The 14,925-nt window shown below is 37.9% G+C and overlaps 1 protein-coding gene across 2 annotated transcripts in view; it reads left to right on the forward strand.

The window, feature by feature from the left end:
* PBX1 (PBX homeobox 1) overlaps nt 1–14,925 on the forward strand; it is a 233,328-nt gene that overhangs the window by 176,446 nt on the left and 41,957 nt on the right. For both annotated transcript variants that reach the window (XM_007424304.4, XM_025164149.2), the window contains exons 3-5: nt 950–1,194; nt 7,533–7,723; nt 9,056–9,191. In XM_007424304.4, the coding sequence (XP_007424366.2) occupies nt 950–1,194; nt 7,533–7,723; nt 9,056–9,191 (572 nt within the window). The remainder of the gene's footprint in view (nt 1–949; nt 1,195–7,532; nt 7,724–9,055; nt 9,192–14,925) is intronic.

Below are 14,925 nucleotides of genomic sequence, written 5' to 3' on the forward strand. Positions count from 1 at the left end.
AATCATGCAATTGCCTCTTGAGTGCATCTCTGCAGCTTTTAATGGATAGCTGCACAGACTTTGAAAGAATTGTGCATGCTCCCAAATTGTGCTTATGTTCTAGAATTATTTTTTACCACTTTTCCTACTTGAGCGGGAATCTAGGGGCAATCAAATGCAGGGCTGACTGAGCCCATGTTCATTCTTGGCTGCAAAAGATAAAATATAATTAAATTCCTATCCATAGACATTTGGGTCACAATCCAGCCAAAATGAAGCACTGCTAAGTCCAATTTATTTCACTGGGATAGAGTTAAAGCTGTATACAACTCTTCTGTCAAAGAAGTGGAACATAAAATGCTTCTCTTTGCTTGAACTATGCCCAAATAATATTTTAAAAAGTTGGCTGACCCACAATACTTTGAACAGTCCATAGTTTATCATTGTCAAGTATGTATTTTCCATTGAGCCCAATTTGCTACAGGCAGATTTTTTGATACCTGCAGTCCTAATACAGTATATCTCTGATCTTGTTTGAGTTATGTGTAGACTTTGAGAGGGTATTTTCTTTGTGTCCCACAAAGTTACTCTTCAGAATTCATCTTCTGTCCCTTGGTCTATAAAAGTTTAATATTCAGTTGCAATCTTAATGCATAGCAAATACATTGGGAAGCACATGAATACTACAGCAGCTGTTTGGCCATGGCACACAGCCTTCATTAGCAGTCCCTGTAAGAAAGAAAATTGTAGGATAAAGCAATGCAAATGTATTTCCAACTGGGGGACTGACCTAGGCTTCCTGGACTTTTTTCAAGTATACAAGTATCTCATTGTATCTGTAAAACACTGCTAAAAAGGCAGCTCCTCTGCAAACATAGAGCTGAAAAGTGAGACCTAGGCATTTGTGGAAACTGTTCGTCATCGTTTCGTGACTTAATCAGTGCCTTTTACTTCTGTGTCTTCTTCACAGTGTTGAGCATTCGAGGGGCTCAGGAGGAGGAACCCACAGACCCACAGCTAATGCGGCTGGACAACATGCTCTTAGCAGAAGGGGTAGCTGGCCCTGAGAAAGGAGGGGGCTCGGCAGCGGCAGCAGCAGCGGCAGCAGCATCAGGGGGTGCTGGCTCAGACAATTCCGTAGAACATTCTGACTACAGAGCAAAACTCTCACAGATTCGGCAGATCTACCATACAGAGCTGGAGAAGTATGAGCAGGTACCAGTCTTTTCTGTGGCAGTTTCTTGTTCTTTGGCAGAGGCCAAGCTGTAGTGTTAGGGTGGCCTCATCTACAGCACAGTCCTCTGGTTCTCTCTTGGCTCAGGGACGGAAGGTGCATCTTTTGACTGAAGGACTTGGCAAGCGTTTTCCTTGACTCTGCTGCTTCAGCTGAAGAGTCTGAATGTATGAAATGGGCACATGCTAGGTTTCTGCATTTAGAAAGATAGCATATAAGGAAAATGATATAGGCTGAACCCATCTCTCTGAGATGCTAATATTCAGTATATAGGACATTTTGTCCATGGAAAACATTCCAGTGGGCAACCTCTCCCCCATTTCAAATGATGCAGTTCAGAAAAAGCATTACCATTTGGAATCTGCTGAACATTTAAATTGGATGTTAGGTATTTATGGTCAAAATAATGTATTTCAGCTATGAAGTCAGAGATGCTGTGATCGTACCTTAGGTCAGTTGCTTCTCCTTGAAGAAAAAAGGGCATAAAAGAGAAAAAAAATGTTTTAAAACTATTAACACACTAATAGTTATAGGCACCATAGATGCAATCCCAAGACATCTGGAGCATCACCTGAACACCATCAGCATTGACAAAATCACCATCAGTCAATTGCGAAAGATAGCTTTACTTGGAACAGCTTATATCCTGGGGTGATACCTCTAACGCCATCAAACAATAACATCTGCCTATCCCAGGTCCTTGGGAAGGACTCAATAGGTGGATAAAAATGCCAAATCCAGTCTAAACATCTGGCTGACTGTGCAACCAACCGTAATAACAATAATAACAACAGCAATTCAGTGGAGGAAATACTCTCAAGGCAATTAACACCTGGGCAATACCAGTGATTAGATACACAGCTGGAATAGTGGACTGGATTCAAGCAGAATTAGAAGCCCTGGATAGGAAGACCAGAAAAATAATGACAATGAGTCATCCTTCATCCATGCAGTGACGTTGACAGACTCTACTTACCAAGAGCATAGGTGGCCGTGGAATGTTGGAAGTACATCAGATGGCTGAAGAAGAAAAAAGGGCATTAGAAGAATATCCGAAGGTGAACCATCTTGTTAGCTGCTGCAAGAAGATCACACAGACTGACTACAAACAATGGCATGACAAAGTAGCAACAATGGTGCATTGGAATATCTGCAAGTAATACTATTTGCCTGCAAGCAAGAACTGGTGGGACCACAAAACAGACAAAGTAATAGAAAATGAAGAGGCTAAAGTGCTCTGGGACTTTAGAATTCAAATAAACAAGCACTTGCCACACAACACCCCAGACTTAAAAAATGTTGATAAGAAAGACAAAAAGGTCTGGATAGTGGACATTGCAACCTGGAGACAGCAGAATAGAAGAGAAAGAACTGGAGAAAATCACAAAATACAAAGACCTGCAAATAGAAATAGAATGACTGTGGCAAAAGAAAGCAAAGATAGTACCAATAGTAATAGGTGCCTTGGGTGCAATCCCAAAACATCCGGAGCACCACTTGAAGACCATCAGCATTGACAAAATCACCATCAGTCAATTGCAAAAGGCAGCTTTACTTGGAACAGCTTATATCCTGTGACAATACCTTTAACACCATCAAACAACATTTGCCTATCCCAGGTCCTTGAGAAGGACTTGATAGATAGATAAAAATGCCAAATCTAGTCTAAACATCTGGGTAACTGTGTGACCAACAATAATAAGTTTTTTTGAAAAATACTATATTTAACTAGTTTTTACAGCATTTGACAAAGAAGCATATAAAGGTATTTTATTAAATAAAACTCTAGGATCTGGGAGTTGTAATTCTACTACATGAATCCTTAACAATCCTATATTATGGTTATTTTTCTATAATCCAGAATGTTGTGCTGTATTATTAGTTCTGACCTTCGGATATGAGCAAACTTTTCCCACCATCCTTTACCTTCAGTTCTAACAGAAATACATTCTCCAGGAGAATAGAATCAGAAACTTTCTTTCTTATTGACAACTTTTGGGGTCAAATACATCAATAAAAAATGAGAAATTTACACTCTGTTGTTGAAAGTTTGGTTTAAAGTACCAAAAGATATTTCTCTAATAAAGAAGTTTAAAAAAGATTACTGTTCTCAACAATTCTTTTTCAGCCTGATCTTATAGCCGTCTCTATATATGGGACACCAGTACTCATTGAATGTCTTCATGTAAGTTGGAGGGAAGTGTGCTGCAATCATGCAGTGTAAGAGGGCTTATTCACTTTCACTGAATTGGATGGCAACCCTGTATGCACAAGAGATATTTGCACATCTACTATTTAGAATGTTAAAGAGAAGTTAATCAATTTATTCAAGCAGAAAAACTCTTCCCTTCATTGAGACCCATTTTTCCACCCAGTATTTTTCCATGAGACTCTAATAATAAAATAATATTGGCCACCAGATACTTCAGCCACCTAATGTGAAGAGAGGACTCTTTGGAAAAGACCCTGATGCTGGGAAAGATTGAAGGCAAAAGGAGAAGGGGACGGCAGAGGATGAGATGGCTAGATAGCATCACTGAAGCAATGAACATGAAATTGAGCAAACCCCGGGAGGCAGTGAAGGACAGGAAGGCCTGGCACGATATGGTTCATGGGGTCATGAAGAGTCGCACATGAATTAACAACTGAACAACAATAATTAATGTCTGGAGGTTGAGTCATGGCAACTGGACTTCTTTTCTTTTTGGTTAGAGACATTTTGCTACTTGTCCAAGCAGCTTCTTCAGCTTGGACAAGTAGCGAAACGTCTCTAACCAAAAAGAAAAGAAGTCCAGTTGCCATGATTCAACCTCCAGACAATTCCACCTGGATGACTGAGAATCTTCATAAACAACAACAACTAATAAAACTGTTCTCTATTTTTTCCCATTATAAAACAGATACAGTTTTGGCTTCATTAAAGTGTTTGAAATTTAGAAAGATGAGTAATACAAGATCTCTGGATTGTATTGTAACTGGATTAAACTGAATACCTGCCTTTAATTCTTCCATGCATTTGATGAGCCCATTGGTTTCAGTAGTTCCTTATACTGACTCATGTAAGACATTGGGATCATAATATCCATCCATCTAATTTTATATTTTGAATTGGACAATAAAAGCAGGAAACATTATTCTACTAACAATAATTTGGAGGAGAAAATATATAAAACTAATTGCTTCCTTGAGTTGGAGCTATCCAATTTAAAAAGGGGTGGTTTGATTTGGAATGGTAGATGGTGGCCCCAATATAAGCTCCACTCTCTTAATAAAAAAATGGAAGTCAATAGAATAGAATTCCTACAAGAATGCCTCTTTATATTGTTGCTCATATCTCAAAATCTGTTAGGGAAGTCCTTCTTGGAGAAGCTTCCATGCATTAATGTTTACAAAAGTGAGAAAAAAATCTGTTCTGTAGCCTTTCTTAGGAAGCTTTCTTTCTGCAGACCTTGATTTTTCTACCTTTTTAGTGTACATAATGCTCCCACCTCCACTGTTCCCCACAACAACCCTGTGAGGTTCCCACCTCACAGGGTTAGACTGGCCCTCTTGTGCTGAGAGAGATGGACTGGCCCAAAGTCACCCAGTCAGCTTTCACGCCCAAGGGAGGCCTAGAATTCACCATCTCCTGGTTTCTAGGCCAGCACCTTCACCACTACACTGAACTGGCTCTCTCAGTATTATGCTGTTTTATGCTGCCTCAATCCCAAACTCTAGGTGGCTTATAATACAAAACAATATAGTAAAATAAAAATAAAAATAAAAGAATTATCAGTGATAAAGTCATGATCGCACCCATCAACAGTGCTACATATAGGTCACTGGACAATATACACACATACACACACATGCACCCCCCTCTCACCTCCAAATATTAATAAGGAGGGAACCATTTATTTATTTATTTATTAAACAAATTTATATAGCCACCCATCTCACTGAAGCAACTCTGGGCAGCGTACAACAGATACAGATAAAAAGACAAGTAAAAACAACTGAAGAAATATAAAAAAACACATTAATAAATACCATTAAAAAAACAGAAATACAAACCATAGGGCAAAGGAGAATAAAAATGGCCCCCTCAGCAATGGAGCTATCTAAGCAAGTCTCCGGTTCCCTGGGAACCCCAGGCCTGATCACATAACTGGGTCTTGAGGGCCTTTCGGAATAGCAAAAGGGGTGGCACTAATCATCATCCAATCTTCAGAAGACAGAATATTCCAAAGAGAGAGGCCATGGCAGAGAAGGTATGTTACTGGGCACCCACCCTTCCTATGTTGTGAAAGGTGGGGACCTACAGCACATCTTCTTGACTGGTCCTTATCAGGTGAGAAGGTTTGGCTTGGAAGAGATGATTTCAGATACCCAGAACCCAAGCCATCTAGGCTTTATTGGCAATAATCATCCCCTTGACTTGACCCAGAAGCAAACTGTTAGCCAGTATAGCTCCTGCAACAGAGGTGTTATATAGCTTATAGCAGCTCTCACTCATCATCAGGTAGACACCTGAATTTGCCCCGGCTGTAGATTCTGAGTTGTTTTATGACTCTATTTTGTTATTATAAATTAGGATTATATGACAATTTTGAGGTCTTGTTTTGTATGCTGCCATAATATATTTGGAAGAAAGGCATGTGTGTGAGAGACAGCAAAATAAATTCAGATGCACATCCTTTGAAAGTAATGGAGTAGAAAGATAACTTTTGAATTTGGCTATGCATCTGCATGACTGTCTTAATGCATATCCCATGAAAGTGTTCTTCTTTATCCATTTATTTACTTAGTGCATATTTCCCCATCTCTTTCTTCTGTCATAGAATTCAAGGAGGCATAAATGAGGTTTTCAGGTGGTCTTTCATCTAGGCACAAACGAAACCCCACTCTGCTTAGCTTCAGCTTCAGCTCCAGCCACAGATCAGAGAGATATGCAAATCTGATTTACATTTGTATGTCCTAATATTTGAAACATTATATAAGGCTTGGGTAAGCAGACCCTAGTCAATATGCAGTCCCTGAGACTTTGGAATGCATCCAAAGGCTCCTCCTTATTCCCACTGAAATTTGACAGCAGAATTTTAGCAGCAGATCATTTGAAAGAGCCTGTGATCTAAGATGATATGCAATTTAAAACTTGTGGAGGAACTTTATATAAGTTGAACTTCACAGATGTTTTGCAATTGATCTATTTAACTTTTGTCATGCATCCTTTGATTGCACCCTTGGCTACATAATAATTGAGAGGGTGTGTGTGTGTGTGTGTGTGTGTGTGTGAGTTTTAAGAAAAAAATACTAGCTTATATTGGCAAAAGCATATATGAGAGTACACTGTTTACATGTTTTTCTTGAAGTTCTCTTGGAAGCACCTTGCTGGCTGTGGCTGAATCAGAACATGTTTGTTTGTTTTATTTGTGTGTGTGTGTGTGTCTGTATACAGAGTATATATACAGTGTGTGTGTGTGTGTGTAATATATACATACATACATACATACATACATACATACATACATACACACACAGACGGTCCCCTACTTATGAACTTTTGAGTTGCGAACTTTCACTGATACAAAGAAGATGGACCCAGAAGTTGGGAGAAGGAGGAAAAGGGTTAGTTTCCAGCATGCCACAAACTAATGCTTTCCTGCCTTCTGGGAGGTTGGAGATTTGCACTGGAGTTTACAGTGCACTTTGGGAGGCTGCCTTCCTCCTGCAAGGCCTCGCAAAGGGCCAGCAGTTTTGCCTCCCGCATAGCTGCCCCCTTCACCCAGGGAACTACTGCTGCCTGTCCTACCTTGCCTGGCAGCAGAGAGCACCGCGCCCCACTGGCTCATCACAGCCTAGTTCTCCACAGTGTGCAGGCTATCGCTTCTTGCACTGGCAGCAGAAGACAGGGCTCCTCTGTCTACACTGCTGCCCTGTGTGGGCCGGCCTCCTCCTCCTCCTCCTTTTTTTTTTTTTTTTTACTTTTGACAGTACTTTTTTTACTTGGTTGGACCTATGAACAAAACGGACTTACAAACAGTCTGTTGGAACTTAACGTGTTCGTAAGTAGTGGACTGTCTGTATATATATTCATGTATGCAATTTGTTAAATATTTATTCATATCTTTTTTTTTCTCACTCCCCTCCCACTTTCCCTTTGCATCTGCCCTTAATATTATAGAATGTTAATAATCGTTCAAGACTATGGGGCAGAAAAATAGAGAGCTCTGAGGAAGCAAAGACATTCCCTCATGCATCCTTAGAGCTGCAACATGCCACCTTATCATGACTTCTTAGGTCCTAAGGGTTCTCCATGCTCTTTCTCCTGCTGTCCCAGGCATGTAATGAGTTCACGACCCATGTGATGAACCTGCTGCGGGAACAGAGCAGGACCCGGCCTATCTCACCCAAAGAGATAGAGAGGATGGTCAGCATCATCCACCGCAAATTCAGCTCCATCCAGATGCAACTCAAACAGAGCACGTGTGAAGCCGTCATGATCTTGCGCTCTCGATTTCTTGACGCACGGTGAGCTTTAGCCCAGACATATACATTTGCCTGTTTGTCTATGGCACTCAGGAAGCATTCCCCAGTTAGAGAGCTGATTTTCCCCCATTCACAGGATGATAGTGTCATAAATAATTTATTTGGTGATAGTGGGGGAAGTGAGCTAGTAAACACTTGCTTGGGCTAGACCCTTTTAACTTTTAAAAATTATTTATTTAATTTACAATAATAACAATATATTTTGATTGGTACTTTACTAGTTCAGCATCAAAAATTTCTAGTTTCCACATATCCTGTGAGTTATGAAGACTTATAATTGTTTATAAAACAAATAGATCCTATAGAACGATGGTTCGCCATCTTATTTCTTCAACATATGAGCTTTATCTGATACTTTTTTGAACAGAGCTGCTCAGCAAATTTTACTGTGTTATTTTTCAATAAATAAATTACAAAGGATTTTCCAGTACTGAGCTGTTAACAGTTTAATTCCCAAAAGTAAAAATGTGATTGACTTCTTATTCTTTAACCCCAAATTCAGATATATATATAATAGTCCTGATTTTGGTGAGACTCACTTTAGACACTCGATTAACTGATTTACAAGGGTGTTTTATCAGTTTCTAATTAGAAGAAGTAAGGGGATGCTGCACCATTACTGAGCTTAACTAAAAAGAAACTGTTGCTAAAGCTTTCTGACATAAGAGATAGATGAGTGATAGAATTATTTCCAGCACAAATACAAGATTAGAAATATATGACTAATCTAATTTGCCAGATCCAACACTAAGTGCAAACAACTGCAAATTCTCTAACTGACAAGATTAGGAAAGTTTAGAGAATAGTATAAGCTCTGGATAGGTCAGAGCTCACTTAATATTTTTATTCTTTAAGAAATTGATTTTGTCTGAACTCCACCATAGTTTTTCATTACATAATGATTCAAACAATTTAATTGAGGAGAAGCCTAACAGGATGGGCAAAGAATTAAGATAGAACAAACCACATTTTAACCCTGATCTGTGCATGTAGCAAAAGTAGATGGTTGAAGAGTAAATTATGCCTTTCCAGTTGGTATCATTTTTTATTCTTGGAAAGGGCAAATGAAAGGTGCTTTACAAGAGAAAAGTATCAGAAAACAGCTAATGAGATTGGTGGTGCAAGTATCAAGAGGATACCAAGCATGTTAGATGTCTCATTTGCCCCAGAAGGTGAGACCCAGAAAAAGATGACGTAACTGAGCAACAGTCCATTTGTAGGAGCAAAGGAGGAATCTCATGGCTCTGGACTTGCCTTTTAAACATAATGCTCTGGAATCACTGATACTGATTATCCTTCATGTTTTGTGTCCAGGCGGAAGAGAAGAAATTTCAACAAGCAGGCTACAGAAATCCTCAATGAGTATTTCTATTCTCATCTCAGCAACCCTTATCCCAGTGAGGAAGCCAAAGAGGAACTAGCCAAGAAATGTGGCATCACGGTCTCACAGGTAAGAAACCTGAATGCTCATTTATAGGGGTGGCCGTCATCCATCCATCTATCCTTCCATCCATTAAGGATAGAAAGGCTACAAAAAAGTGTTTGCATTACTCCATAATGAATGCTGGGCATTCTAAGTAATGAATTACTTAGAAAAAACAATGGACAGGAACAAAAAGAGGTGGTTTGCTAAAAAATGAACGTAGAAATTTTCTGGAAGTTGGATTATATTTGGAAATAAATAGAATTCTAGAGGACTATTTCCATTCACTAGTAAAAAAATAATCAGTTCATGTAGCAACGGTGCAAGGGTATTATTTTCATGTCATAGAATATATAAGATCAAAGCTGAAACTGAGAAGGTATTGTTTGCATCAGGGCTATTATTTTCCAACTGCATTCTGTGCAGCCCTTTGATTTCTTGGAAGCTTTGATGGAATTCCCAAAGATAGTAATGATAGACATACTTCCTTAAAAGATAGTTTGCAACTACAAAGTATTTTTACCTTCAACATATAAGAGAGGAAGTGGTTGAGTGTCCTTGGATAATATTCTTTCTGCACAGGAAACATTAGACTAATCAGATGCACGTGAACTGAGAATTTATCTAGCAAATTTGCCAGCAGTGTTCAGGGAATTATAAGGCAAACTTCTCTACTGATGGTAGGAAGTCTGAAAAGCAGTGCATTTCAATTACATCTCTTGAAGGCCACATGGCAGCTCAGTACTGAGAGTAGGGCTGGGATTTTCAAAATAATTTCTATTACAGTATTCCAAACAATATGCGGAATACTTTGTCTCCAGTTACTGTTGAATATATAACACTTCTTTCTGTGCTTGCACACACTTTCCAAATTCTTATGCTTATTAAAGTCAGTTTGATGGACTAGCTCAACATCTGTATGATGCAGAACTCTAGCCAGTTCAGCTGTTGTTCACATTCTGGTGAGAACTTCTCAATTTGCCCCACCATTCCTAGTGGCTTTAAAGAATGGCTCACCAATTTATGGTGAAATTCATGTTATTCCTAACCTTGCCAAATGTTCAACAAAGCCTTTGATATGGAAGATGCTGAGCAGATTTACATAATAAAAATATAATAATTTTATGAATACCATATAGTTTGCTAATGCAGGCACAATTGGGAGGCTTGCAGAACTAAATCCTGCCAAAATTGATGTGTTCTAATTTACTAATACCTCTCAAATAACTGTCAGCTGGTCAATTTGTGCTTTATAATGCTGTATGATAAGGCTTTTTATAAGGCTTTGCATGATATAAATGACACCCTGATTATCCCAATAGCTGCTTTCCAGTGCAGCTTTGTTGGAGATAGTATCTTTCTGGAGAAGTCCAACAAGAGCTCCTGGTTCTGATTAAATTACTACTTTACTATGATTTGAAGCTCACAGGTGGCAGACTTGTGATATTCTCTTTTATTACTTTATACAAGGTAATATTGTAATTAAAGTCATATCAGTTGAGTGGTTAGTTTGACTGGCTGTAGCTCTACATTTCTATTGTAAGGAATCAAGAGATGGTGCCTCAGCAAAGAACTGAAACAATATGAATCCGGACAAGGCCTGTTCTGCAATGTTCCTGCCTTCCTGAAAGAGGAGCAGGGTCTGCTTTTAAATAACCAATGTCTTCTGCAAGGCAGGAGTCCAGAAGACACAATTAGGGACTTATTCTGGAAATCCAAGAATGACAAAAGATTATATCAAAAGGCCAAAGGAGGTACTGAAATGTTCTGAGTGGAGAAGCTCTTTCTTGAGTTAACATATTTTTATTTTAATCAACAAATATGAATTAAGCGATCTTTTCCAGGGGTTCTGGGTACACACAGCAGATTCATGCACTGTGCTTCACCAAAGTGGGGAAAGTTTACTTACTAGTATGGAATAATTAACTCAAGCAATCATCCAAAATCTAGAAACTTGTATTTATTATACACACTTATAGGCAGGTATGTGTATTAGAAAAGAGAAAAATGTGTGAGTTTTATATGTGCTTCTGGATTCAGATTACACCATGTAGTCCTAATAGAAATAGAAATATTGTAGTAATTGTGGAGAAAGTAAATGGATAACCAGATATTATTAAAAATCCTAATGGCTTGTATTAAATAGATTTAAGGAAGGGTAAATGCACTTGAATCAAGACTTTGCCTAGCTTCTGAAGCAGCTGTGAGTTTCTTTCTTGATCACCACAACTATTTTCCTCAAACCTATCAAACAAAAATGCAACAAGATTATTTCAAAAAAGAAGTATGGGATTCTGGTTATGTAAATAATGTAATAACAATACTCAGAAATTAACATGAGGAACATCTTGGAAAGCAAAGGTATAATAGGTTAATCTTGAGCTCAAAATCCACAAATTTGTTAGATATAGCAGGAGAACATACAAAAAAGAAAACTGTGCCAAAATTAAGGATAAATATAAGATTTAAAACAAAGTGTACCCAAGTCAAACAGCACACAAGGGAACATTTTTTCTACCAGTAGGTAGAATTCCATGTGAAATATAACAAAGGAATTAATAGCTTCATCCTAAATAGTGAAAGAAACTTTAGAGAGATTCTTTGGTCCTTAACTGAACTAGATCTGTTTGAGAGATAAATAACCATTGCCATGTCAAAGAAAAAGATGTTACAGCTCATGTGATACTTTAATCTTTTATGATTAAGCCATTTTTTCTATTCAGGGTTTAGACTAGCCAGTTTACAGGTAGTGTATACCATAACTATTTGGTGATGGCTTTACAATCATAGGGGGATGTGAATGTACCAAACATATTTTAATCTAATCAGTAGAAGAAATATCTATTGCTTCATAACATAAGGGAAGCATAAATATTTCTGTACTTCTACATTCATAATAGATATTTGAAACTATCATTATTTCAATTGAACTATACAGCCGCCACCTCCGCCGCCACCGCCGCCGCCTCTCCTTCTCCTTCTCCTTCTCCTTCTCCTTCTCCTTCTCCTTCTCCTTCTCCTTCTCCTTCTCCTTCTCCTTCTTCCAAAAGTTGTTCCTGTTTCATCTTCTTTATGTAATAATTGTTCTGTGTATTCTATAGTCCTTTTTTGTTTAAAAATATGTCATATATTCATTTGCTACTTATTTTTTTTCTTTAAAAAAACTTCATGCCCCTGTTAAATTCATATAGGTTACTATATAGTATTCTGCCTTTGACATTCATTGCCATAGAATTAAATCACCTGGCATTTATGCCTCTTTTTTAAGTCATGTGTAGTTGTGACATTAAGTTTAATTTTAGGAGCTTAATTTCTTTCTCTATCAATATGTTCCTCTATAGGATTTCCCACTGAAAGATTGAAAGATAGTTGGTAATCTAGCATGAATTTGATGTGGTTTGTTAATCATTATACTTAGATTCAAGTTGTTCCAGTTTCTAATTACAAGTTTTCTAATTAACATTCTTCAATCCTCATCAAATTCATTCTTTTTTGTATTAGATTCCAAAACAAGGGGATCATTTGCTGTCTTTATCCAATATGAAATTAGCACCTCCAAGAGCATCGATCTCACCATAGAATTATGAGCGGAGTTGAAAATTCTTTTCAGATCTTTCCAGATGTTCACATCTGGATCTCTTCTTAAGCTTATCTTATATGAGTTTATTAATGGTTTGAGCAGTCAGATTATATCCTTTTTTCTTTATTATTTCATATCACATTCTGTTGTCTTCAGGACACTATGTGAAATCAAACTTGAATTGCTGTTAAAGTATGAAACAGATTTTCCATGCATTTCACTTTTTAGCATGTGCGTTATCCAAAACACAGATTTAAACATATGACTTTATGTATGTATGTATGTATGTATGTATGACATTTATATAGCTGTCCATCTCACACACTATGTTTATGGCTTCATTCCTGTGTATTGCAACAGGTTTTATAGTTATTTTTAAATCATGCTAATAGAATTTTAGAATGTAGGGCATTCATAAAATAAACTGAGATTAGTTAATAATCTTTTTGTTGTACAATAAGATGCCTGGTGAAAGAGATGACATTGTTATGATTGAATAATGTGATTAATATTTAATAAAAGACATAAGGTGAAAAAGGTAATGAGAGATGACATTGCAGAGTTTCTGAAGCTGGTGACTACTGTTGACTGTCTTTCCAAAAACTAAGAAAAAGCTTCCAACTTATACACTAATATAACCTTTTTATTCTTTCCAACCCAATGGCATGTTGGAAAGAAATTATGTAAGTAGGCTCAGGACTCTGTCTAAAAACTGATCAGAATGGGACCAAATTTTATATGGTGACAGCTGCCAACAGAAGAAAGTTCATCTTTGAAGATGGGCTGGATCCAGCTTAGGGCTGTGAAGACAAATTCTCCAGAAGAAAATTCCCCTAATACAACCCTACAGGACAAGAGTTGGGCAGGTGCTCAGAATGCTACCGTGTGCTCCATTCTAGGATCATTTGCTCAAGAGTGGAGTATATACTGCTTGCCCTGTACATGCATAACACATACAGACCCAGCACAAGGGAAAAGCAGAAGCACAGAGGGGACACATACTGTATACATCTGCCCTGATTAGACTCTCATGTACACAGACAACACATATGCATACACCCTGATTAGATCCCAGAGAGAAAGTAAGTACACACCTAGATACAGATGCAACATACTACTTCATTGCACAGAAGAAAATATATATACCTCCTATGGTGCTGAGATAAAGGAGTTAGAAAGAATTCTAAAAGCCATGCCTTGCATTCTATCCCTAGCTTGTTTATAGAGAGTGTATTTTCCATAGTTAGGCATATTTTTAACTTTCCAATACATTAAATATGTAGAATATTGTATCAGTTGATTCTATGAGCTTACAGTTATTTGCCATTCACTTCCTTGCAAGAGATCCAATATTATTTATGCTTGTGAATGCACTCTATCCAGTTTTTAAGGAAGCCTCAAGCTCCATTTAGTTATAGGACAGTCAATTTTGGTTGGGGATCTCAAGCATCTCCTTCATTGTATTTCTGATTCTGAGGATATTTTTTCTCACAATTGACCTTGCACGGTGGTATGAATATTTTTGTATACAATAGCACAAGCTAAGGATACACAGTTGAGCATCCACCACTAGAAAGTTATTTGAAAAAACAAATCTTGCCAGTTTTCTTCAGAATTACTGTCCTTTGCTGAGTCAACCATGGTGAGATACTATTGCAGCAGTCTCTCCTATATTATGCTATCCAAGGTCTTTAGAGCTCCCTGCATTTTGTAACCATGAAGTTATCTGACCTGACCCAACTTTCTATAAAATACGTGAATGGAATTTTTCCAATCCTTGTTTTCAGAATAGAGCAAGATCACCGACTTTGGCAGAAAACTTACATTGCTAAAGTACTGAAAAAGTTTGCTTTATCTGAGTTGTTAAAGCCCTTTGCATGTCATCAGTACTGACAATTGTGGAAAGAGACCACTGATACAACACAGGACTTTAGATTGTCATGGGGAAAATGACCACTTAACCAGGAACCAGAGTGATTGGACCCAACTGTTATCTGTCTCCTTCCCCTCCAGGGTCCTCAGGCAGTTTCAGTTTGCCTGCTCCTTGTACTTGCAGTTCAAAATCCCTCATATTAATCATGTATGTAAGGATAGAATAATATTTGTTGCCCACATTCCCCCATTTCTTTTCCCCATCTACAGGTGGAAAATATGGTGGAGGGGAACAATATGATAATATGC

Source organism: Python bivittatus, unplaced genomic scaffold, assembly GCF_059951505.1.
Source record: "Python bivittatus isolate LINGU-HERP-01145 unplaced genomic scaffold, Pbiv_v1 ctg000700_np1212, whole genome shotgun sequence".
Lineage (NCBI taxonomy): Eukaryota > Metazoa > Chordata > Lepidosauria > Squamata > Pythonidae > Python > Python bivittatus.